The sequence below is a fragment of the Dermacentor albipictus genome, chromosome 2, assembly GCF_038994185.2.
Source record: "Dermacentor albipictus isolate Rhodes 1998 colony chromosome 2, USDA_Dalb.pri_finalv2, whole genome shotgun sequence".
NCBI lineage: Eukaryota > Metazoa > Arthropoda > Arachnida > Ixodida > Ixodidae > Dermacentor > Dermacentor albipictus.
In genome coordinates this window covers 88,117,854-88,142,291 of record NC_091822.1, presented here as the reverse complement: position 1 = coordinate 88,142,291, position 24,438 = coordinate 88,117,854, and the positions used below count along the sequence as shown (strand labels likewise).

Below are 24,438 nucleotides of genomic sequence, written 5' to 3'. Positions count from 1 at the left end.
GGGCCGGTGAAGAGCACATTACGTAGGGCCGTGCCACTAACCCGCCACCCAAAGAATTCATGTGACCAGCCCCCTTTGCGGAAGAGTGGGAGAAGACGTTAAGGAGCCTAGTATATGAAGAACTAGTCAGGCTGGCGGAATGGCTTGCCAAGGTAGCAATCACATGACTCCCAATCTAGCTCCTTCCCCGGCCTGGCATCCCACTTGCCCTTTTCGTATCTTTAATAAGGTTCCTTCCTCCTCCTGCTGGCGCGCTAGGACTTGTGTACAGGACATTTTTCTGTTACAAGCTAGCAAGCACTGGCATTGTTCAGTGGTGTAGCAGCTGACTCCCACGCAGCGGACTCGGGTTTCATCCCGGCTGGTAGTGGGAATATTTTCCTCACTCCCGGCGATCACTGCGACAGACACCAGCGGTGGTGGCCGCTACGACCAACCAAAACGGCTATTATTAGAATGAACCCGTAACAGCTGAAGCTCCAATATATAATAATGAAGAGTAAATGAGGCATCTACCTAATCGCAGTAATTGCTACTAAGGTTACTGGGCTGTGTTTCTGTTCATGTATTTTAAGCAAGATTGGGCGGGTAGCTGATATGAATTTTTTAGTTTATCGGACCACTTCAATAAACAGGAGTACAATTCTCGTCCAGGAGAATACGCTAGGACACTTATCGAGCGGGAATCTCAAGCCTCTTCCATGCCTAAGCCTGTAAGAAAATTTCTTTTTGTAGCAAATCATTGTCAGTCCTAGTTGTTATTTCACTGCATTTGGAGAGCGCAGCTACTGAAAAAATAACAGCCATAAAAGAGCACAAGCAGTGCGTAAGTTCGCCAAAGTTTACTGCTACAAAGGTCTCCAGACAAAAAAAAATGATAGCCCCTCCCCTACCGGGAACAGGGGTGCAAGCGAAGCTCGACATCCGCGCCTTTTCATTGTAACGCTTCAGCTTCGCGCTCCCTCACGGCGAGATCGGCTCGTCGACGACGAGCCCTTTTTCAAGCGATTCATGGTGGCGTTCATGATACGCCGCCTGCTCTTCAACCGAACACAAAACACGTGGCCCGCTCCCGCTGCCATTCCTTCTACGCAGCCTACTCTTCGGCTGAACGAGCCAAACACGGACTCGCTATCTGACTGCCGAGCCTCAACTGGCGGGAAAGAGCGGGCGCAAGGCGAGCGAACAGACGATGACACCCTTTCCCTCCTCCATAGGGAGGGGATGCCTGTGACTGACTCGTGCCTCATGCTTGGTCTACATCTTCATGCATATAAAAGCCCGCTTTAAAGGACGCGTATGATGAACCGACAGTGGCTGAATTGGTTAGCGTGGTGGTCGTGCAACCCAACACGCAACTTTTCTCGTGGCTTGAGTTTTTTCGTATGGCAACACCGACGCCGACAGTTGTGAGGCAATACAAGGTTCGCTTGAATAGATACCTTTCTGGTTATTTGAGTCCCTGAGACAATTTTCTGTAGCAATGATATTTATCTTTGAGCAACATATTCACACTGCATGTGCGTGTCTGCGCGTACGTGTTTTCAATCGTTTTTGCTAAAGAAGCATCAACGGTGTGCATTTGTGAGAGTACGACCTTGTTATTTGTAATCAGAGAGGTTTTCTGGCGTGTGCGTATTCGCCTACATGCTACGTATTTAAAGGGGGGAGGGGGAGAGAAAGGCCGTGGAAAATGGGATGAAGAAAATACAAATGAAGTCAAAATAAGAATACAGATTGATGGCTTGTTTTGAAACTGGAGTCCAACTTCTCATTTTTATCGACTACGACGAGATCTAAATACACACTACCATCGGCTAGAAGTTAACGTCGCGCACTCAAAGAAGCCCTTTTTGCACCTTGGCCAAAACCACGAGGTCTTCTTTCGACAACTCTTGCACCATGGTATCGATGGAACATATTATACACAACTTCAAAGCGAACAAAGATACATGCCCATTGTAGCAATACTCCCTCGAGGACGTTTTATACTGAGGTGTATATTAAGATCCGGACACTCTTCACAAATGTTGCATCTATCACTCGATTTTTTGTTTGCTTTCCTCGAATCAAGTGGCTGGCTTTCGAAACTTTAGGTGCCCTTCAAACTCTAATGTACGTCATATAAGAAGCCTGCGCCATGCGCGTTTGCAAATGTTTAGGCTAAGGCCGATCCCAAGTGTTACTTTTCAAGAACATGGAGAGGCGTAATGCAAGCGCTGAAACTTCTTTCACATATGTTTTATTCTCTAGCCACGTTAATGGCATACGTCGAGAGTTGCATATCGCATTAGCAGAGTACTTCGCACTTATATCTCATTGGTATTCCGGTGCTCACCGCAGCTTAAATTTGGCATGGCAGCCCTTCAAACCAAGTTCCTAGTGAAAGATATCTGCGCTAATATGTCTTGCCCCTTTCCTATCTTGCCATAAATCCGAATAAATATCGAAGCCGTACCTGGTACTAATGAAAACTAGCGGCGATATTTCAATACGTGCCACGTGTTTTCGGTAGTGTGAACGATCCTGCATATATAAAGCTACGTTTCGTCAGTAAAGTCCAGATGACATCTCTGGCGAGTACAGTATACTTACTGACCAAAGTTCGGCGCTTGACTTGCATGTAGTTTCACCTTGAAGAAGTTATGGGGCCTTTACTATTGCGGTCCAGGTGTTTCCAGTGAGAATTTGCATTCTGTACAAACACTGTCTACAAACACTGAGCCTGGAAAAGCAAAGTTGCTACTAAATTACGCGCGCCATACGAAAAAAAAACATATAGAGAAGCCGGAAAGGACCGCGATTGGCTATGGATGGATGGATGGATGGATGGATGCGAAACTTTAATAAGGTCCTGAGGTACGCGACTCAGCGCGCTGCGGGCCGCTCCCACGTTGGGACAGTCAGGCCTTGCCCGACCGCCGCATCGTGGGCCCTCTGGACAGCCCATAGTTGCACCATAGTTGCGATTGGCTAGAAATAATTTCTTCCCCATAAGGCAAACGGTCACGTTGCCTACGGTGCCCGCATGATTTGGTAATTGGTGCTCGAGGTCAGAAAGTCGGCAAGTGTTTGATTGACATTATTCTGATGAAAAAGTCGCATTGGTGATAAAATTAAATGCCCATGTAATTGGGTTTATTGGAAAAAAAGCCAAGCACACATATCTTTTTGTTTCTTTGCAGAGGCATGTCACGTTTTGATGCGTTAGCCTAGATATGTACTTTTTCATATGTTAAAGTCGAGAAATAAGAACAAAATTACATCCTACACCATTCCAGTTTTCACTGGACCAGCCCGTATATTTATGTACACTGGTAGGAACTAAATAGAAGCTTCACGCAGTAAATGGAGAAAGTGAAACTTTCACACCTTTGACGTAGTTTTTACTAAAGGCTCTTGGAAAATTCCACAATACTGAGTAAAATTTATAGGCACGAAAGAGAGATTCTCCAACTTCTATTTTCTTTTCTTGTGCCGATACACCTGCAATGCTGGCGCTCAAAAGTAACACCATCCACACTGGATCAGCATCCTTATCCGAATGTGCAACCCCAACTTGCGATGTCAAGGGAAAACAACTTGCTACTTCTAGCCAGCTTCATGACCGTCCCTGAAAGATCCTGCTCAAGGGGTCACGCGGGTTGGATGAGCGGAACAAACATACCGGGGCGTAGTATTGTTCCAACACAAAAGCAGTCAAGGCAACCACCCGTCGTCCTCCCCCTGCCTCACTCGTTCCGGTACCCATGTGCCTATACCAAACAATCAGTTAACCCTGAAGATACTGCGTGTCTTATTGGCAGAGATGAAAGGGCTATCGAAGCGCCCAAAAGGTGGTGGGAGTTGTTGCCGATCTGTCGTGGGCGGGGAATGGACACAGGCTGGCGCTCGCTGCACGCTTCTGGCAAAACGTAATTGATGCGCCGCTCGGTCGACTTGCCCGGCAAAGTCACGAGCGAGGCAAGGTCGCCACGTGCAGCATGCCCCACTACGCGTACGCGCTGGCTGGCGCGCGGCGCTTTCACGACGAGTCGCTGCAACGGCGTGAGAAAGATGAAGGAAACCGCAGCGCACTTGGCCGACATGCGGCGGGGCGGATATGGGCGCACGCACAAGAAGCGATTAAGACTTTAAAAGGCCGAAATCGGGCTTACTGCTGCCTCTTTATGGAAGGAATTGGAACGGCCACTTTGATGCCTACGCACTGAGTCGAGACCTTCGGTCTCAGTCACGGAGCCGCGTAATGACAGTGGCGAACTGGTGCGAAGCATGCACAGCCTTGTTGCCGCAGACGCCAGATGCCTTCGACGAAAGATCATGTAATGCGTAGCGCGTGGTACGAAAGTGAACTGGCTGCGGTGTCTACTCCAGAAACGTATTGCTCCGGTGCGCAATTACTGCGCTGATACTGGGATATAGTTGGAGCAACAGAAGAGGGAAAGCAGCTCGAAATGGCAGGCGAGTGAAAAGCGCAGCCTTTCTTACGAATAGCGGCTGGTGAACGAGAAATAATATGACTGGCTCGTTCATTCGTTTGTATTTGCTCAAAAATATTTTCCTTTTCTACTGCTAGACGAATAATAAAAACGCTCTGTGCTCAGAGTCAAGGTCTGCGAAGCTTATGCCTATTTGCAGGAAAATGCATTCTAGGGCAGCAAATAGTCAGTGGTGTACCAACGCGTTGCGTCTTCAGATTCGTCGAAGGTTACGAAAGAAAAACGTTTCCAACTTTCATATAGTGAATACCTATTTTGATTACTTACATGTCTATCCAGAATGACTGAAAAGGAGGCACGGTATCTCCATGACTATTCAGTAGATGCGGTTCGCCCTATGGGTTCGCCGTGAGATATTACTTGTAAGGATGAACTGATAGTATCTCAGCAATATTATGTTTCGAAATAAATTTCTACAGTTCGGCAAGGTTAGAATGTACTTACCAGCAATAACTGAGAAACTTAACCTGCAATGTCTCAGTGTATGTTTCAGAATTACTTCGAGCAAAATTAGAGCAATGCTCAATAATTTTGCAAGGGTTTCTGAAAACTATGAGTCATGAGTTCGAGTGCTCAGGACTGCTAAACTGTCAGAGCGATCCTCGATCATGAGATGGAAACAACCAGCCGGACAACTAACAGGGATTTGAACACCCATGTCCGGCACTCTCGAACATTATTGCTGAATACCAGGGGTCGGTAAAGAAAGTGAAAGGAATGCATAGAACCTCATAAACGCTGGTTTCCGCCGATTCAATTAATGATATTAAGATCATGTGGTAAAGCAAAAAGGCACATCGACGGTGAATGTTCAAGACGTGCCCAAAACTCGGTCCAGCTCTATTTTACACTGTGATGCATGGCGTGCTCACAAATGTTTCAGCTTCTTTGTTAATACCAGCTTTCTGACGTTTTGTTCTCGATTTCTCGCTTTTATACTTCATTATACCATGTGTGATTTTGAATAAATGTGCGCAAGGCAATTTTTGCAATAAGTTTAAACATGCCCCGGCCCCGATAATACCTGCATCCGCGAACATGGGCGCTCCCCCTCTCCAGCCTATCAGTTGCTTACACTCAAGCAAATTGGTTGAAGACCAGCGCTTTTCCTGACCTTCTCCGCACTTGTTACGTCGTGAAAGGATTTATTCAGTGATGCCAACTTCAAAAAAAAGCACAACATTCTGAATTACTGAGGCAAGCTCTAGTCCTGAATAGCAGCTTACCTATATCATTTTAAAGAAAACAAAATTATAATCATTGGAATAATTCCAGCTTTAAACATATGATGGAGATTCCGAAGATAAATGTGAAATTTAAGCGGCAGATAATTAGAACTATTCATTTAGCCGCGGAGCTGGAGGTTAGATTTGTAAGGCCAATATTTTACGTGCGGTATTGATTAACATTTCTTTTACAAAGCAGCAATAGCACACCTGCGTGTAAAAGCACTATTGCTTGCATGCGCAGCAGGACAGCTCATTTCTTTCGCTGATTACCCAAAGAGACGCCAAAATTACAGTCACCGCTGCTGAATTGATTTTGAGCACATACGTGTAGAGAAGACCAATCAATGGGAATGACCTAATTATGCAGTTATTGAAAATTATGAGTCCTTCCACAGGATAGCCTGAACAAGCCGCCAAACTTGAAACGCTAGATAATGAGTAAGTCGATCTCGAAGGCTTTCACAGACTGAGAACATCCGAGTAGTGTTTAAAACAGATAATAATACACGCACACGACCTTGTAAAATCCGCACCGCTTGGTTTCATTCGCAATCAAGCAATTAGAATCATTTCGATATGAACTGCAATATACATGCAATTAGTACTTCGAAATGAACTGAATGATAATTTGGTTACCAGTATCCTAACTACTGTTTATATAGAAGCATGCATTCTGATATATACTAAGAAGGGTCAGTGCCAAGGAAAAGGACATGCCGTTGAGGGCGGTAGGAGGTTGCGTGTCGTAATGACGTTAAGAAGTTAGCAAGCATGCAGGCTACGCAAGACAGGGCCGGATGACTGCATATCGCTAAGAGAAGCCTTCTTCTTCCAGCGGCCCTAATTAGGCTAACGACGTTGTTGATAATCGTTATCTGTGCCTCGTCAAAAAATGTGGCTCAAGTGCAGAGCGAACTATTTTCAAGACGATTTTGCAATTCCCTCAAAACCCTCTTCTAATTCATTAGCGAACTGGATTGTCCCTCGTAGGCCTTCGCGTAGCGCAGGCATGTTGCACACCAGTGCTTTACAGCGAACTATTGTCGATGTCACACTTGGTACTAACCTTCGCCCCAACTGCCTGTAACAAAATAATAATCCTCTTGTCAATTTTCCGGCGTCACAGAGCAACCAGGATGGGAAGTGCTGGTGGAGAAGACAGAGTAGATGCGCCGGACATTCTATTAATTCGGCGTACATCGTGGACGAAAACGAGGACGAAAGGAAGAGACAGTGGGCGCTATAACGTAAAACTATTCAAAACTTTTCTATTACAATTGTGCAATCAGGCAACCGCGATTGGTCAAAAACTTTTTGGGGCACCCCCACTTCACCTGTCTCTCATGCGACATCATGAAAACAGCGATAGCTCCCCATCTGATATGACGTGTATATACTGATTATGCATAATTTGACCGAACAAATCAAAGATATTTATTTCTGATTCGATGCCTTTTTGTCATTAGCCCTCGGCTATTGGCCAAAAGTTTTCGTGCTGCACCCATCTCACCTGCCTCTCACCCGACGTCAAAAAGCCGCAAAAACTCAACGCGTCGAAGTGACGCGACGCGTTAAAGGTGCAATAATATGCTGAAAAAAAAACTGAATTTTCTTCTGAATTACCGCAGGCTACCCCATTCCGAAAGGAATAAAACATGGCTGCCGCCGATCGCTCCGGCACTGGCTACTCGCCCCTGCCAGAGAGGATGGGTTTATTTACGTGTAATAAAAACTTTTGCGTGGCCGTGTAACATTTTCGAGAACTCTCGGCACGTTTACGACCTCTTTCTGCCAACTCTTCTCTCCTGAAGATCCGTTTTAGTGCCATTCTTAAGCTACCGTTGCATGCCGCCGCGATTGTCGAGAGCCACCGCAATCTATGTAAGAGAAAGCGCACCAATCGCAGACGCGGCTCCCCCTCTTCATCCGGTTATCGATATTCAGTGCAGTGGCTCGGCCCCATCGAATCCCTCTCCACTTGAACATGCTCTCACCTATTGTGAGCCAATTAGATAAGACAAACCGCTCAGTGTAGGGATGTTATTCGTTCCTCAAGCAAACAAAAGTGACCTCCTATGAACGAAGGGAGCATTTGATTGGTTTGTTCAGACAACCTGCGGGTGACCGCCCGATGATTGCGTCCGCGGTTACACAAATTTGACATCAGGAGATTGCAATAAAACATATTGGAATAGTTTTACGCTTTAGGGCCCACTGATACGTCAAGTTCGTTAGACCAACCTTCTATAGCTCCATCTCGCTCACATAGCTACGCTTGGGATCATTGCCGCGATTATAGCAACAAATTTAAAGGCACACCAGCACATACTGAAGCACGTGCAAGACTGTCTCGGACAGGCTAACCACATCTCACTGAGAAAGCTTGATTGCTAAGGAAGAGCTAGGTTGTAGCAAGGCTTGTAATGCCGCACTTCATTCTACTATGGATAGCTTTCACGGGCGGTAACTACTAGCTTGCCTTTTTGGTGGAGTTGACATACGCAGAGGTAACTTAGTAGTGGTCTGACCGTATCTTTATGTTGTTAGGCTTGCGTTGCAATAAACAGCACTGTGCTCCCATGGGCACTACAAATACCAATCTAGACTTTGAACTTGTAACTTTATTAGCATATGCGCCATCATATCAATTTAGAAATTATATTTTGGAGTTGGCTGGTACCATTTATCAACTTCTTTTACCATCTTAACTTCACAAGGCATTGCAAGCGCTACAAACGTTACAAGCATTACAAGTGTTACAAGTGTTACAAGCGTTACAAGCTTCACAAGCGTTAAACAGTTTCTTGTGGAGTCCTTCGTCATAGTAAACACGACAAAGCACCTGAAGAACTCTGGCGGTTGCAAAATAGGGTCAGTCATTTTTTATAATTCTATCTACAAAATGAAACTCTCTCGCATAAGGTGTTTTTCTGCAGGTAAATTGTGTTGCTCAAAAAAAAGGAACTCCAGTCAGAATTTTCAGTTACTACTTAGACCCTAGACACATTGACAAGTATAGCACAAGATTTTCATATCAGCCTTAATCTATCCAGCGCTTTCTTGTTGCCTCAGCTTTCATGCACGAGCAAATTAAAAATCTAAAGTTAATAAATCTTTCGCATTTATTTCAGGTGTGGCTGCTTGTCCCTCTTCTGGGTGTCTCCCTCGCCGCGTCTCTCGGTGACATCGAGCCGAGCAGCCTGATAGGTCGCAGGGAGCTCCGACGACCCGCGCTGTTCCTGGAGGCCCAAAGAGTCAGCAATGGTGCCGCCGGCAGGCGCCAGGGTGTCCTGTTCAAGACCTTGTCCAACTTCGGTGGCCGTAGGAGGCTGTCCGCTCCTTCTGGGCCCGAGGTAGCTGCGTCAGTGGATCCTGCTTCCAGTGAAAGCACCTCCGACGATGCTGTGGCCAGTCTCATCAACCACTTCGGAGGCGTGATAAACCAGAAGCGCCGACTAGGAGACGACGACGCTGTCTCTGAAGATGGTGACGAACTCGTCACGGGCTCCTCGGGTACAAAGAGCCCGCTGCTTGGCGCAGGCTTCGACGGCAAGCCATCCGTGTCCGACGATGGCCCAGCGTGGACTCCCACTTACGGGGGCAGCTACCGCAAGGAGCCGGAGCTGCAAAGCAACTATAAAGCCCTTCTGTCGGAGCCAGACTTCGGTCCCAGCGTCCCACGGGCAAGTGCAACACTCGTAGGAGGTAGTGCCGTTGGCGTGCAGGCTGCTGCTGAAGGCACCACCTCCAACAAGTCCACCAAAGACGGCGCGTCTGAACAAGACAAAAATTTGAGTGAGATTATAACAGCAAAGAGTGAAGACTCGAAAGACTGCAAGGACAAAACTACAAAAAAAGATGCGGAAGTACTTTCAAGCACCGGCGACGATGCACCCGTTATGCATTCGGAAATTGGTGCTTTTGCCGGAAACACGGCATCTGAGACGTCAGATCAACAGCCAGCGCCTTCGAAGGGCGCACCAGATCTACCTGAGCATGTTTCCGATGAGGATGATGAAGACTACGAGGACGATGAAGAAGATTACGAGGACGACGAAGAGCATGCGCAAGCTGGTGATGCCACCAAAAAGGATAACATTCATGACGCCACCCCCGAACCTACAACAGTGAGGACTGCAATAAACGAAACATCAAGTCCTGATGCTGAACCAAGACTTTCTATCGGTGAACAAGGAGCCGATGCAGTTACGAAGGTTTCCCAAAGTTCTCAGCTTACCAATGCCAAGAATGAGCAAACTTATGTGCCGTCCACCGCAGCTACCTTGACCCCATCCCAAGATAACGCTGCTGTTTTTTCCGCTCGCACCGAAGACGTTGAGACCTCGCAGCTAACAGAAAAACTGAGCCCGGGCACACAGGCGCCAGCTAGTATGCCAATATCTACCGCTTCGATTCTCAGTTCGGAACAACAGGATCCTCGGGAACAACAGGAGCTTACCCCCACAGTTTCGTCTCTAGAAGTTGACTCAAACGTTCCAGGGCTGCAACATCGAGTGGTGAATGGTGTCAGCCGTGAAGCCGCAGAAGCAGAGATAATCGCTATCCTAAAGCTGCGTGCTGGGAAAAATGGCACATCAGAACAACCGAGCACGCAGTCAGATACTGTGAGTGGAAGTGAGTCCGGAAGGGAAAATGCTGGTATTTCTACAGACACTTCTATACACACCACCGTGAACGAACAAGTGAACGTGCCACCTGCGATTAATCAGAAAGGGCCTGGCACTTATGATCCCGCAACAGAATATTCTTATCAAGGTGGCAGTGTGGTACTAGTGGATCGTGGCGCGGCGTCAGAAGCAGGACAAGGAAACGTGCCACTGTCAGGCACGGGAGACTTTAGCGAACATGCTGTGCCGGAAAGCGTCATCTCTGACTACGGCAGTCCAGATGGAGTGGGAGTGTTTTATTCCCTGGGCAATATTGCAAGCCATGGTTCTTTCCCATCTGACACGGCTGCATTTGTGGCAGAAACACCCGCTATGGGACTGCCGCAAGCCAGTAAACAACAAAATGGAACTCTCTCCTTGGGATCCTTAAATAACGAAACAGCACAAAATGTGTCGACGAAGATGACCGGTGAGGAGGTTGTATCACAAGAACCTGGCAAAAATTCCACGGACGTAGGGACGTACCAAATGGCTTTGCCTCTCGATGGAACCATTGAAGGCGCCGAGCAAAAAACTGTTGATGACGCACAAAAAACGCACACTGCTGAGGGCAATTCATCAACGTCGTTCTTCGCCGGCACAGACTCAGCGAGCATGCCGAGTGAAAAGAAGTTGTCGGTTAATGATTTAGAAAAGCCGACGGGCATAAGCACTAAACCGGGATTTCAAGGGATAAGCATCAATATTACGGACGCTCAAACTCCGATTGACGTGAGCGGGATTGTTATGACATCCGCCAAGAATGAGAGCAGTACGCCACCTCGCCCCAAGCCTTCCACGACCATCACTGACAGCACGACAGCTGTTGTCGTTGAAGGCGGAAACCCGGACGCACCTATTGATGTCAGTGGCATAGCTACCTCCTCGGAGACACCAACCGATGAGGAGACACCCAATCAAGTATCTACAGAATCAGATGCTGGTAGCGTTGCTCTGAAACCTCTGCAAAATGAAACAAGGCTGTATTCTATTGACAACAGTGCATCCACCAAAACAAAAGATGATTGCAAGGATGGTGATGCTGGGTCAAGTGCGGCCAAAAGTCCACATGGGGAGCCTGTACTTTTCGGTGCTGCTCTTGAAACGACGGCCGTTGGAGCTACTGGTCCTGCTGCTGACGAGCACATTTCACCTCCTCAAAAAGAAGTTCTATCGAGTGGTGCGACAGCAAATGTATCGAAGGAGAACCGTACAGAACAAAACAACGCGCCTTCTAATGAACCAACTGAGAAGAATGCTACCAATGACTCAGTACCAAGCCAAGGGAACTCCATGGGTAATGGCAGCGAAAGTCAGTCGCAGCAGATGTCCCTAGGTTTTGGAACCGGATATTCCGTTGAAATAAAGCTGGCAGTTACTGATGACAACGAAACTAGCACAAGCTCAACACCACTGACGACGGGGGACAAAGTCATGGCGTCAATACCCGGAAACAATGAAGCAAAATTGTCTTCAGTGACATCAGCGTCAGAGGTCACCCCTCCTTCTGCAAGAACAATGACTAGCGAATACAATGATAGAGAATTAGGAGGTGTAGATGCACCTGAGCCCATTTCGAGTAACGTAGACAAACCCACGGAGGAAAGTATTGCGACTGTCGTCAGCCAGATGATGGGTTCGAATGAGTCGTCCAAGTCAGCTAGCGTTTCATCTCAGAGTGAAAACAACGTCCTGTTGTCATCCGTTAAGCACACACCGCTTCCCATTTCAAGCGTAAGCATTTCTCCAGTGGGACATTCGACAGCCACGCTTCCAGCCCTTGGATACGCTACAGTAAAAGAAATTCAGATTGCCTCACAGCCAGCACTTGCGCCTAAGCTAAAAGGACCGCCTTCAACAAGCGCTAGCACGTCAGCTGACAATGAGCAGGAAAGCAGCCAACAACTTAATAAAGGTGAAGTTGTCGAACGCGTTCTAAAGCAAGACAACGCGTCGCAGACTATGCCGCCACGCATAGAAGCCGCACAAACTGTCACCACACCACCTGAGCTGGCAACTGGTGCCATCTTCACTGTTGACCAAATTAGAAGTGATATCACGGTTAGCACTGAGGCAGCCATCCCTCATGGAGCACCCGCTGAACTGACATCAACTCCTGCAAGTTCAAACACTGTTGTCGCACACAATGAAACAAGTACGCCGTTGGTAGAAAACCCAGTTACCGAACCAACATTATTTGTCAGTGGCTCAGGCGTATTTGCAGAACAGCCTCCCAAGGAACACGCACCTGACGTACTGTCCGTTTCTACAGAAACGCCAGTTGTTCCCGCTGAAAAAGATGACGTTCCAGCACAATCTCTTAATGAAACCAAATTTGTACTTGGTGCAGCGCCTGAAGGGGTTCTTTTAAATGTCGTAATCAACTCTAGTGAAGTCGCACAACAGGCGTCAATTGAAAATGTGCCACAGAATGAAAGTTCCTCCGTTGAAATGTCCTTGGTTTCTGTAAGCAAAGGTTTGCTGCTCGAAAAAGTCAGCACAAGCACAGACACTCCTCAAGAAGTCACTTACACTGAGGCGCCGTCACATGCGCCAAGCGCTAAACCCACCGAGGCGCTAGCTTTGCAAAATAGCACGCCTGCTGTAGAGAGCCTGACGACGGAAAAGCCATCGACTTCTACACACGTGGATGTGAGACAGGAAACCACACCAGCGAGCACGCCCGCGCCCTCAAGCTCGACAACTCCTCGACCAACTACGACTGAAAATCCTGATGTGGCCACAATGCAGACCGCCACTGAAGGCACCATGGAAGTTTCAAGCACAACGGAACGCGCATCTTCGCCTGACACAACTGTAGCCACACCTACACTGCCGACTGTACATTTACCAAGAAGACCGCACATTACGCAATTGGGTCATCCCAAAAGACCACTATTTCCAGCACGGCCATCCAGCTTCTCCACTACAGTTGCACAGAGAAGGTTACGTCCATTGGATCGGGTTAGCAGCGAAAGGAGCCAGGCCCAACCAACAAGTACTCAGACACCAATCTCCCACCCAGTCCTAAGCAGTGCAAATAATCGTCCTGCTGACGAAGAGGAACATGCAGGCTTACCAGTCACTGAAATGCCGAACACACCTTTAAGACGACCCCACTACCGGAGACCCGTAACTGGTGATGGCCATGTCACGACCAGTGGCAAAGTTCCCGGAAGACATACGGGCAGGCGACGGAAGCCTGGCAGTAGAGGTGGCAAGCGCCGAACCACGACGACACCTCCCCCACAGGGCACTACGACAGTGGCAACTGATTACTTTGAAGAGACCAATCCTGGACACTCCGCAAATGTGCAATTTGGAGCACGTATAGGTACTCGTGTGCCGCAGGGCACGCGCAGACCTGTGCCGACTACGCAGCAAGCTTTCGGAGATTCAGAACCAGTACCCACAGATATAAACCCCAATCGCCCCGCGAAACCTCGTAGGACAAAAAGGCCTAAGACGCGGCCCGTCACGCGACCGCCTGGTACAGAATACAATGATGTTCGGTACACATACACTACCCCAACTTTTGTCATGACTAGAGTTTCTGTAGATAAGGAAGCGGCCTACGAGACAGCACACGAGGCTTACATTACAGATGTTTCTCCGGCTTCTACCACTTATCGTACGAAGTCGCCTCTTGTTGCCGAAGTGACGCTGCCTTCGACAGAATCGGCTGACAGAAATGCCGTTTCCACTGTGGAGTACGACGAACCTTTAAACGATGAGCCAGATGTGCCAAACACAGCTGCACCTAACCAACAAGCATCTGCGCATTCTGATACTGTCCCAGCGCAGACCGAATCCTTCGACGAGCAGCTACTGCAGAATGAGCATGACGTAAACGTTCGCGGTGGTGTCACCAAGGGAACAAGTGAAGTTCCTGAAACTCCTGATGCCAGAACTGATGGCCCAGTAAGTCGCAACAATGGGGCTCCTGTGGTTATTGACAATGAAGATAGAGTGGCACCTGGAATCTCTTTGGGTCCAAACAGTCCTTCATTTTCAACGTTGGAACCTACAACTCCGTACGGCTCGAAATTGAGCGTTGGTGCCAGTGCTACATCTGAAACTCCGAGCGATATTGGAAGAGGAATGAGTCATGTTGAATATACCGAGTCCAGTGTGACAGATGGCCTGCCAGCGGAAGTTCAGAAAGTAGTCAGTGAAAGAGTTCAAGACGTGCTAGTCACAGCTGGGGAAATCGCAAATGATTCACAAAAGGCTGTTACACAAGCCGCATACACTGGGCCAAGCACGTCAGGTGCAACACAAAGCGATTTCGAAAGAGGAGTCAGTGAAGAGTTTGGTACTGATGGTACATTCAGCCCTAACCGTTACCATCTACAGCATCCCACAACGAGCTTGCCGACACGGGAACCTGCAAAAGAACCTGAAAATACAGTGGCGAAGAGCCCAGCAGGCGAACCTACCAGTGCAGCAACGGCAAACGAAGCCTTGCCATCGACTCCCGCATTCGACATATCCCGAATTACAACCACTACAACACCGAAGCCTGTACAGGAGACACATTCGACAACGACAAAGCAGCCATCTTACCCGCCTCTTCCAAAACAGCCGGCTAACCCAGTGGCCGTGTTTTTGGTCGGAGGGCCCGGACAAGACCAAAGTAATACGCCGGCACAGAAAGGCGCATCTGAGACGACAAAGGCTCCTCAAACTACAGTATTATCTGAAGATTATGGTGCTGGAGGTCCACTACAAGGACGACCGCCATCTGACACATCTAGAATTTCACAAGTTGCTCCATTCTCTACGACGAAAAGGCCAGAGCTAGACGTTCCTCCAAGTTTTCTTATTCCGAACAACCCAAGGCAACCACAGGCGGCTGTATATGGACAAACCGGAAAACCGGATCGGTTGGCGCAAATTAACCCAGCAGCAGTGGTCCCGAACACTCCAGGCACTGACTATCTGCCTGGCACGAGAGTGAACATAGCTCAACAGCAGAACACCGCGGTCTCGTCTAGCACTCCGACAAGTCGAGCCCCATATAGCACACTTAGGCCTCAGTCAGCATACGTCGGTGAACCTGCGTCGGAAACGACAGGGAGTGGTTTTCCTATCCCACTACAACGAGGCAATGCCGTACCAAATGAAACAAGACCAAGGCCTCCGCCATCTGTTTTTGATCCACCCCAAAATTATTTATCAACTGTCTATTCGGATGGTGCTTCGAAGACTCGACCACTAGGAACATTGACGAAGCAGCCAAGCAATGGAAGCGTTCCACCAAGCGCTGGAGCAAGTATCATACAGCAAGCTCGCCCACCGGCCCCTACTACCAAGTTTCCTATTTCATCAACTAGCCGACCTCGCGTACCGACTTCATACGTTCCACAGCCTGCTTTCTTGGAACCTCTCGGTCTCCAAGTCCGTCCGTTTATTGTCCCTGAAAGCCAGAAACAAGCTTCAGGTTCGCAATCTCGGAAGCCAGCAAGTTACCTGCACTCCTTAGGCCTAGAGCTGAGCAAGTATCAACTCCATACTGTACAACTGCCACCTGTGCCAACAGAGCACAGAGAGACCGCTGACGGCAAGGTACAGACGTTAACTGTCCAAGGTTCGCGTGGGCCTAGTGGACAAACCCATCAAGGTACTACATCTAGCACCGTTCCAAGACCCAATCCACCCACGTATAGTGATGGCACACCAATTAGACCAAATCCAAGTCAACCAAAACGACAACCAAATGTATCACAAGGCCAACAGGCAATATCCGCATATGTACAGCCCTTAGGATTGCAGGTTGCTTATTTCCCAGAAGGGCAGCGCAATTCTGCCAATAACGCCGCAGCCTCTTCAGGTTTTCCTCAGTCCGGAGCCCGTGTGCTACAAAATGTACAGCCAGCTCTTCCAAAGCAGGCAGCGCTAAAACGTCCGCAGGTCCCAGCTATAAAGAGCCAGCAGCAGACATTCACGCCTGTGCAGCAAGCTCAACGGATTCCATTCAGAGACGCAGGTCTTTCTGGTGTGCGGCAACCTATACGTCAAAACAAACCGGGAGCTGGTTTAGCTCCTGCTGCAGGTTATCCCACTGAAGCGCAAGTCCAGGGCTTCGTTGCGCCAAAAGCACCGCTTAGCGCACTGGCTGTTCAACGAGCGTCCACCGCCAAGGTTCCGCCTCGAGCTAGCAATCCCTCAGAAACTTTGCCAACCACTCAGCAGCCCAGGCCATTCAGCCTTCCTCAAGGGCAACAAGGTCAGAGGGCACACATAGGCCAAGCCCACACACGGATATACTTTTCTCCTCCAGTTCCCGCGAATAAAAATGGTTCGAAGCAACCTCCGCTACCAATCTCGCCCTTCTTTTTGAGCATTCGACATGATCAAGTCGTGCAAGAGAATGGTCCTTTCCCTGATATAGGCAAGACATTGAACTTGAAGCAATTGATTCCGGCTGACATTGTTCTGCCCGTACAGAAGACAGCGCAGCCTACTCGAGCAGCCGCAGTTCCTAGGAAGCCGAGCGCCGCTTCTGAAGCACTTCTTCAGATTCCACAAACATCACGGCCAACTCGCGTCAAATCACAGAAGGCGGCAGTATCTGCTCCAATCGCAGCAGCAAGAAGACCTTCATTTTCCCCGAACTATGCTCCTCCCACTGAGAAGCAGGGTGTAGTTAGGCAAATAATACTAAGCCCAGCAACGGGACCTATACCTTACCAGCCGAAATCTATTGTGCCTGTTAGCCAACCAGCTGCCCAGCAAGGAACTCAAGGCGTGTACAAAGTCAGCACGTACGTACCTGTCGCATCAGCTTCTCTTCCAGGAAGGCCAGGCCTCACTGCTACTTCATACGTACCAACCACGCCCGATGGCCAGGTTCTAAAGGTCACGTCTGTTGAAAAACCAACGCATTCCAGCGTCAGTCAGGTTGCCCAAAACGGCGCTCAGGGTGCCGTCGTAAGAGCAGTAAGCGCGCCCGGTGCACTTCGACAACAATTGAATGGTCCGGTTACCGTTGCGCAGCCCTCCCCCGCTTCTGTGGTTGACAGCACCCCCGTGCAGGTCAAGCCAACTGCGAACGTTCACCTTCCGCAGGGTCTCGTGCAATCCCCGCAACAGCAGGTCGTGCAAGTAACTTCGTACGTGCCACAAGGAAGCCCGCAGGCCCACCAACCACAGCGTGCCTACTTGCAGCAAATTCCTGCGCAGCAACCTTACTCAAGAGCCCAACAGCCCACACTCGGATTGCAACTGCCGGTCTTCTATGCTGCCGCCCCACAGCCGTCGGCTCCAGCAAACTACTACCCTAGTGCCGCCGGGGTCATAGGCCACATCAGGCAGTACCCTCCACAGCAGTTCCAAACCGTGTACGCGGTACCGCAGGCTGTAAGAACCTCGGGCACCAACGCTCTCGGGACGTCGCAGCCAGTTTACGCGTCCAGGGGAAACCCCAGTTTACAACCCGCTGTCGCACCGACAGGAAACGCACAGGGCTTCGCACCGATAGTGTACGCTAGGCCACCCGTGACACTGATCGAAAGAAGGCCGTTCTATGGCTATCAGCAACCTGTATATGTGGCGGCATCTTCGCGGCAGCTGGCTCAAAGCTCGCCTAGACTGACAGGCACCGTAAACCAGCTCCGGCAGCCACTGACCTCAAGCTTAGGCTAGACACGTGTTAACGGTCCTAGGTAAAACGTATTTAAACGCTCTTCTGAGAACAATGTTCTGTACGAAAAGAGCTCCGATCAAATGTTGAGTATACAAGTGAAAGATGTCCTGAAATATTCAGCAGCAAACGCGACCAATTCCAACAAGCGTTCCTCTCGGGCGTGGAGCATTGGATGAGAGGGTGCCTGCCCGTTGGTCAGTGTATGCATGACTGGCTACTGTGCCTTTTAGGAGGCCCGTTACACGTAAGTGATAAAATAAACTCCGACGGAATGGAGCACACAATAGCGAAGAGACCCAACTGCACAGCTCCATGTCAATGGATGTGTGCGGTTAGCAAAAGTGATGTTGAGGCGATATGACTTTGCGACCGTCTTTACTTACGTCTTCAGGCAGAAAAATAACCCCCGTTTTCCACGTGAAAGATGCCAAAACGCCTGAAGCGCAGTGGCCGCTCTTGCGGCCACTGCGCAATAGAGGCGGCAATAAAGCCGAACAAGAAATTAGAGTACTATTACTTCTAACAAAAAAAACTAGCATAAGTAAGATTCCTAGCCGTATTTCATTCATTGTTTTACAAGACTATTTAGAATACACGAAATTTCTAGGATGTCGAAACAAAGACCAGGGAAAGATGCTATATCTGCCGTGTGACTCGGGAACACACTATACTAAAGATAAAGCCAGCGTCATGTTGTTGGTTTTAGAAACAGGCACATACGTAGTGTTTCGGCACAGTGGCAATTGTTCAAGCTGCGATTGTTTAAGCTGCGATTGCAAGAAGTCTTTATTTTTGTGCCGCTGTTTTCTTGTTTCATTTTTTTTGTAGCAATCGTCTTGTCACAATCAACGTGTCCGGTAATGAGTTTGTCGCGCATTTTTTTGTTTTGTGCACAGTGGATGTTCTTGAGCGCGAGAGTGTTAATTATGTGTGAATGCAGTCAACGTTGCGTAACGTATGGTTGTGATTTATGTTACAAAATAAAGTTGTTTTGAACACCCATGTGACTTCAATTTTTTTGCAACCGTAGCGTCTGGTTTACCATAAAAAGTTGCGCAAGCACTTCGCAGATGTTTCTATCAATTTCACAGTGCTAGAGCACTTGCGCACTGAAAATGTTTTGTCCTTATGCGACGCTGTGTGTTACCGTACGCAAGAGTCACCGCAAATATACCAATTCCCCAATAAGGAAATTAGACTTGTTCAGACATTATATGCATGCGGCTGCCACAAACACAAGGAGCTTAAACTGCTGCGAAACTGGAAACGTATATTCAAAATTGATATATTCGGTACAAAATTCCCCTACGACATGAAAATAACGTTTCTCGAAGGCCTTATAGAAGACATGCAAATGTAGAGCCGCCGTCCTTTGGTAGAGCTGGAACTATGCAGGCACAAACACACGCATAAATACATACATACATACATACATACATACATACATACATACATACATACATACATACATACATACATACATACATACATACATACATACATACATACATACATACATACATACATACATACATACATACATACATACATACATACATACATGTCTGTGCGTGTGTTTGTGCCTGCAAAATTCCAGCGCTACTAAACGACGGTGACTCTACATTTGTCCTAAAATAATTAAATTAAGGGCTTTTACGTGGAAAAACTACTTTCTGATTATGAGGCACGCCGTAGTGGAGGACTCCGGAAATTTTGACCACCTGGGGTTCTTTAACGTTCACCTAAATCTAAGTACACGGGGTTTTCGCATTTCACCCCCATCCAAGTGCGGCCGCCGTTGCCGGGATTCGATCCCGCGACCTCGTGCTCAGCAGCCTAACACCATAGCCACTGAGAAACCACGGCGGGTTACATTTCTCTTGTCACACGCACATACACACACACACACACACACACACACACACACACACACACACACACACACACACACACACACATATATATATATATATATATATATATATATATATATATATATATATATCTGTGTGTGTGTGTGTGTGTGTGTGTGTGTGTGTATGTCAACTCGTCGGTTGCTCCCTGTTTCGGAACGCCGCTATCAACTTCATAATTGGTTGACGTTCATTCGTTGATATCACCAGTGGCAATGCTGTCAAATTTAATTATTTCAAGCTAGATTTGCGCCATACTAAATTATACACTCAGGGAACATTCACAGCGACGTTTGATGCGTAGTCAAGTATTTGAAGATGATGTTCAAATAAATGTCGTAAAGTTTACTTTATAAACAAAAGCAGAATAAAATAACCCTAATAAACATATCCGAAAATAAGTCACATTTTAGCAGAACATTTCAAAGGTAAAAATTCAACAAGAACTCGGTTCAACAAAAATACATTTAAGCATGGCAGTAAGCGCTCTAAGTGAAAAACACCGGCACGTTGGCATGCCAAAAAAGCGGCTATTGAGTGGTAAAAATGTGAACGCAATTACCGAGAATCATGGCGAGACTGAATATCAACGTCATGTTAAGTGACAAAATGACAAACAACAAACAAAATTGTGCATTATCACCAGTCAACAGGATCGAAGATAGCCATAATGGATAATCGCGTTGGTGGAGTTCTTTCAAGTCTAAGAGCAGATAAAAGCAGGCAGAAAGCAAAAAAGAAACTCTAGGTGTATTAACCACATCCGGGCAACAAAAATAAGGCAAAAATATGTTCAGCGCAAGAGAGACGCCATAACTAGTAGGAATTGCTGCCGAGTTCAAATCATGGCTTTAAGTTATCAATGGCAAGTATGTTGCATCAAGTGAGGTGAGTGAGGTGGCTTTTCCCAAGTTTTTCAAGCTAAAGAAGGTTTTTTGTTGATATGATATAAGAAGAAGTTGGGGCACAGTTTAGGCGCCAGCTATTTCTTAGCTCTTGAATGGGTCTAACTTACAACATATGGAGTTCAAGATTACACGTCAAGCAACCTTTTCATGCTAGCTCCAGAACTTGTCAAGCAACGTTTTCGCAGTAACATAATGATGTAAAAAATACGTGGTACATACAATATACACGTTTATTATATCCAGAGCGCTATACAAGAAAGTCTCGAAAATACACATAACGCTGTCGCCTAATAATACAGCCTCTAGTCAGCGGGTGTTGCATACATACTGTAAATGCATTATCACATAGAGTCAGAACAGAAGAGTTCACATAACATAATCCAGAAGCACATATGTACAGCGACATTGAAATTAAAGGACCATTAAAAGCGTTAATAACGGCAAACAATGCCGCTGTATTCGAGAAAAATGTTTCATGCTTTTAAAGCGGTTTTGTGCGCAAGGCCGTTGTTGGGCAAGGACCCAAAAGTTTCTTTATACTTAAAAGTCTGCGGTCGAGTGTCATTAGAGTTGATTTGAGGATGCGCCTTGTTGTGCCTTGAGGTGGGCAATCTAGAAAGGAAGTGATGTATATTTTCAGTTACAAATCCACAATCACATTCGGGGGTTACCGCACGGTCAATTCTGTGTAAGAAATGTTTTGTGTAGCTCGTCCCTAGCCTTAGTAGATGAATAATGGTTTCCATATTTTCTTTCAATGAAAATGGAAACTTAAGGTTATTAAACGCATCAATATGGTACAAATCAGGGCTGTTGGATTTCTGGTCAAACCACGCATTTATTCAGAATAATATCCGAAATGGCCTGAAGAATTGCCGTGTGGCGTGCAGTGTCGGAAGCCTTCTCTACATCAGGACCGAGTATGATCCTTGTATCGCGAGTTACCCTTTCTATGAGCCTCTTCTTAATTCTAAGCATAGCATCCTGGGTCGAAAGTCCTGACCTGAACCCGATCATCGTGTACGGAAAAAGTTCGTCCTCCTGCGCATGGTCCGAGAGCTGGTTGAACATGACATGTTCCGTGACCTTGCCGAGGCGTGACGTCAGAAAGACTGGTCTGAGGTTTGCAAGCACAAAAGGTGGCGCTCCGCGCCACCGGTGAGGGAGTCGTCGCCGCTTAGCCGTGCTAGGCCGGCCAACCGTTGGGCCGAGCAGCGGACAACGCGTCGCGCAGGCATGAAGACCACATGACAGAAAAAAGTATAGGGAAGCGATCCCTGGAGGTCCCACAAACTAGAGATGTCCGTGATGGCACGCTAAGTACAGTAGCTGGCAGAGTTAAGGCAATCACGAACCTTGAATATTGGCGCCTAAACGTTACAGTCCCTCTACTGCAGCAGCGACCATTTGGAGATGATACGTGTGACCACAGGAGTTCACCACTCGTATCTGAGTGATAACCTCAGGTGATATGATGTGAATTAAAGTGCCCTGCAATGACAACCCTGTACGATTTTTTGAATAAACGTGAAGCAGTCCTTTCTTCATTTTCCTTTCTTCATGTTTTCTTCCTTTTCTATATTTTTCGTTTTACTTCGTTTTTTGCTTTTTTTGTTTAAGCTGGTTTTACGACTCCCGAACGAAAGCGAATGCGTTTAACGGCTTTGATAAGCATTACGAAGCCCTACCAGTTAACCTCAATCGCAAGCGACGTCTTTCAAGCTCTTTAACCAGTGGTGAGTTTGCGCGGGCGCGCTTCCTTTGTAGATGCTAACCGCCAATCCTTGAGAGGCTTGATTAGCGAATAGGTGCGAAGAAGCCAGCGGGCACGAGAGCGTGCGTGGCGTCTGGGTCTAAGGTGCCAGTGAGGAAGAGCGTGGAAGCTGCGCTTACTTGCGAATATGTCAAGAAAGTAAACGGCGTCGCATATACGTTAGCGCTGCGTGCTGTGCATAAAAAGGGCGTCGCGTATCCGTTTTGAGGAAGCCGGCAAGGTGGAGGAAGTTTATTGAAATGGAAGGGTCCCTATCCACCAAAGAGCCAGCATGAATAGATAGTGAGACATAGCTAGGGCAGGAAAGGCAGGGAAGTCACAGAGACTAGCACCTACTTTGCTACCCTACACTGGGGGTGGAGAAAACGGGAATATAAAGAGGAAAAAGGGAGAGAGTAAGCACTGACTGCGTATGTGAGGATGCACAGTAACACTATAAATGGTCTCTTGAAGCTGCTAAGAAACCCCATATGGGTTCCTCAGATAGAAGTATTCGTAGCTGAAAGGAAATTCCCTGTGTTCCGTGGGTTCAAGCCCGGGACCGTAGCATTTCCGGGATTGTCGCTCTCCTGGTTTTGCCATAAATTTGGTTCTTACGCTTGTAGTTGCCGATTAATTCTCGCTCCTTTCTGCGACGTGCTATATTCTCCAGGCTCTCTCTTTGTATATGTAGAGCGATTGCCCCTAATAGGCGTTCGTACTGGTTCGATGACCCGAACAGCACCATTCTTTCGTCAAGCCTGGAACGTTTTCTTTAGAACCGTATATAGCTTTCCTGTGTAAGTTCAAGCTGCTGTTTCGTGGATAAGAATACTTCTCTTTCATAAACAGGACCTGTATAATTAACAAGCCATGTCTTAATCTTAACTTTCTTCATGGGCCATCTGCGTGCCTTTCCGTTGCTGCTATAATCTGGACGAACATGTCGCGTGTGTGCGAGTTTCGCTAGTGCCTTGAGTTTTTTATAAGCGATATTCACGTACCGATCGGGAAATCCCAGTGATCATGCCAAGAAACCCGCCAAGGTGCCATGGATCGCAAAGGTTCACATTGCTTCTGTATTTTGTTAACAAAGCCGAAGACGGTGAAGCCAGCAGTAGAAAAACACTGCTGAATCGACATACTGGAAAGAAATAACCGACGAAATCGCTGTCTTTTTGCGTCACAAGACTAGCCAAAACACAGAAATTTTCCTTCGTTTACGAGCTTTCGAAGACAATGAAAGCTAAGAAGTTGAGAACCACTGTTGTCGCGCCTGCACGCCAAGTTATCGGAGACGAAGAGAGAAAGCGCTTCTCTGGAGAGGAGCTTTATTAAGTAGATAGTATACAAAAAACAGCTTTCCCCAACTTCGCTGACGACAACCATCGTATTAGTCATACAGTGGAGTACAGTGCCAAACGCTTAATTCAACCCGATTATTTTTTAAAATTTGACAGCCACGTGCGCCTTCATGCACTGTAAGAGGACGTCAAAGCCGCTAGAGGTGTGCGAATGCGCAACCTGACCTTAAGGGCGTTGCCGCGGATCCGGAAAGAAGTGTCTTTTATGATTTCTTGCGCGCGTACTATACTCTGCGTTACGTGACGCCAATGCTAACGTATTCTGTCCATATAATCCTGCCTCCCGTGTGATAGAAGAGGTCAAGGAACGACGAAACAAAAGTAGAACGCTTATCGTCATTGAGAAATCGAAAACGATGAAAGCCAGTTTACGGCGTGCGGAAGCAGCTCTAGAAAAAAAGAAACCCGAAAGGTTCTCACGGGTATTATGCGAAACTGTCGGTATATCAAGAGCGTG

At 47.5% G+C, this 24,438-nt stretch overlaps 1 protein-coding gene across 1 annotated transcript in view; it reads left to right on the top strand.

The window, feature by feature from the left end:
• Positions 1-19,045, top strand: part of LOC135900946 (mucin-2-like) — a 39,557-nt gene extending 20,512 nt beyond the window's left edge. The window contains exon 2 of the mRNA XM_065430573.1: positions 8,860-19,045. Within this exon, the coding sequence (XP_065286645.1) occupies positions 8,860-18,042 (9,183 nt within the window). The 3' untranslated portion in view covers positions 18,043-19,045. The remainder of the gene's footprint in view (positions 1-8,859) is intronic.
• The last annotated feature ends 5,393 nt before the right edge of the window (positions 19,046-24,438 follow it).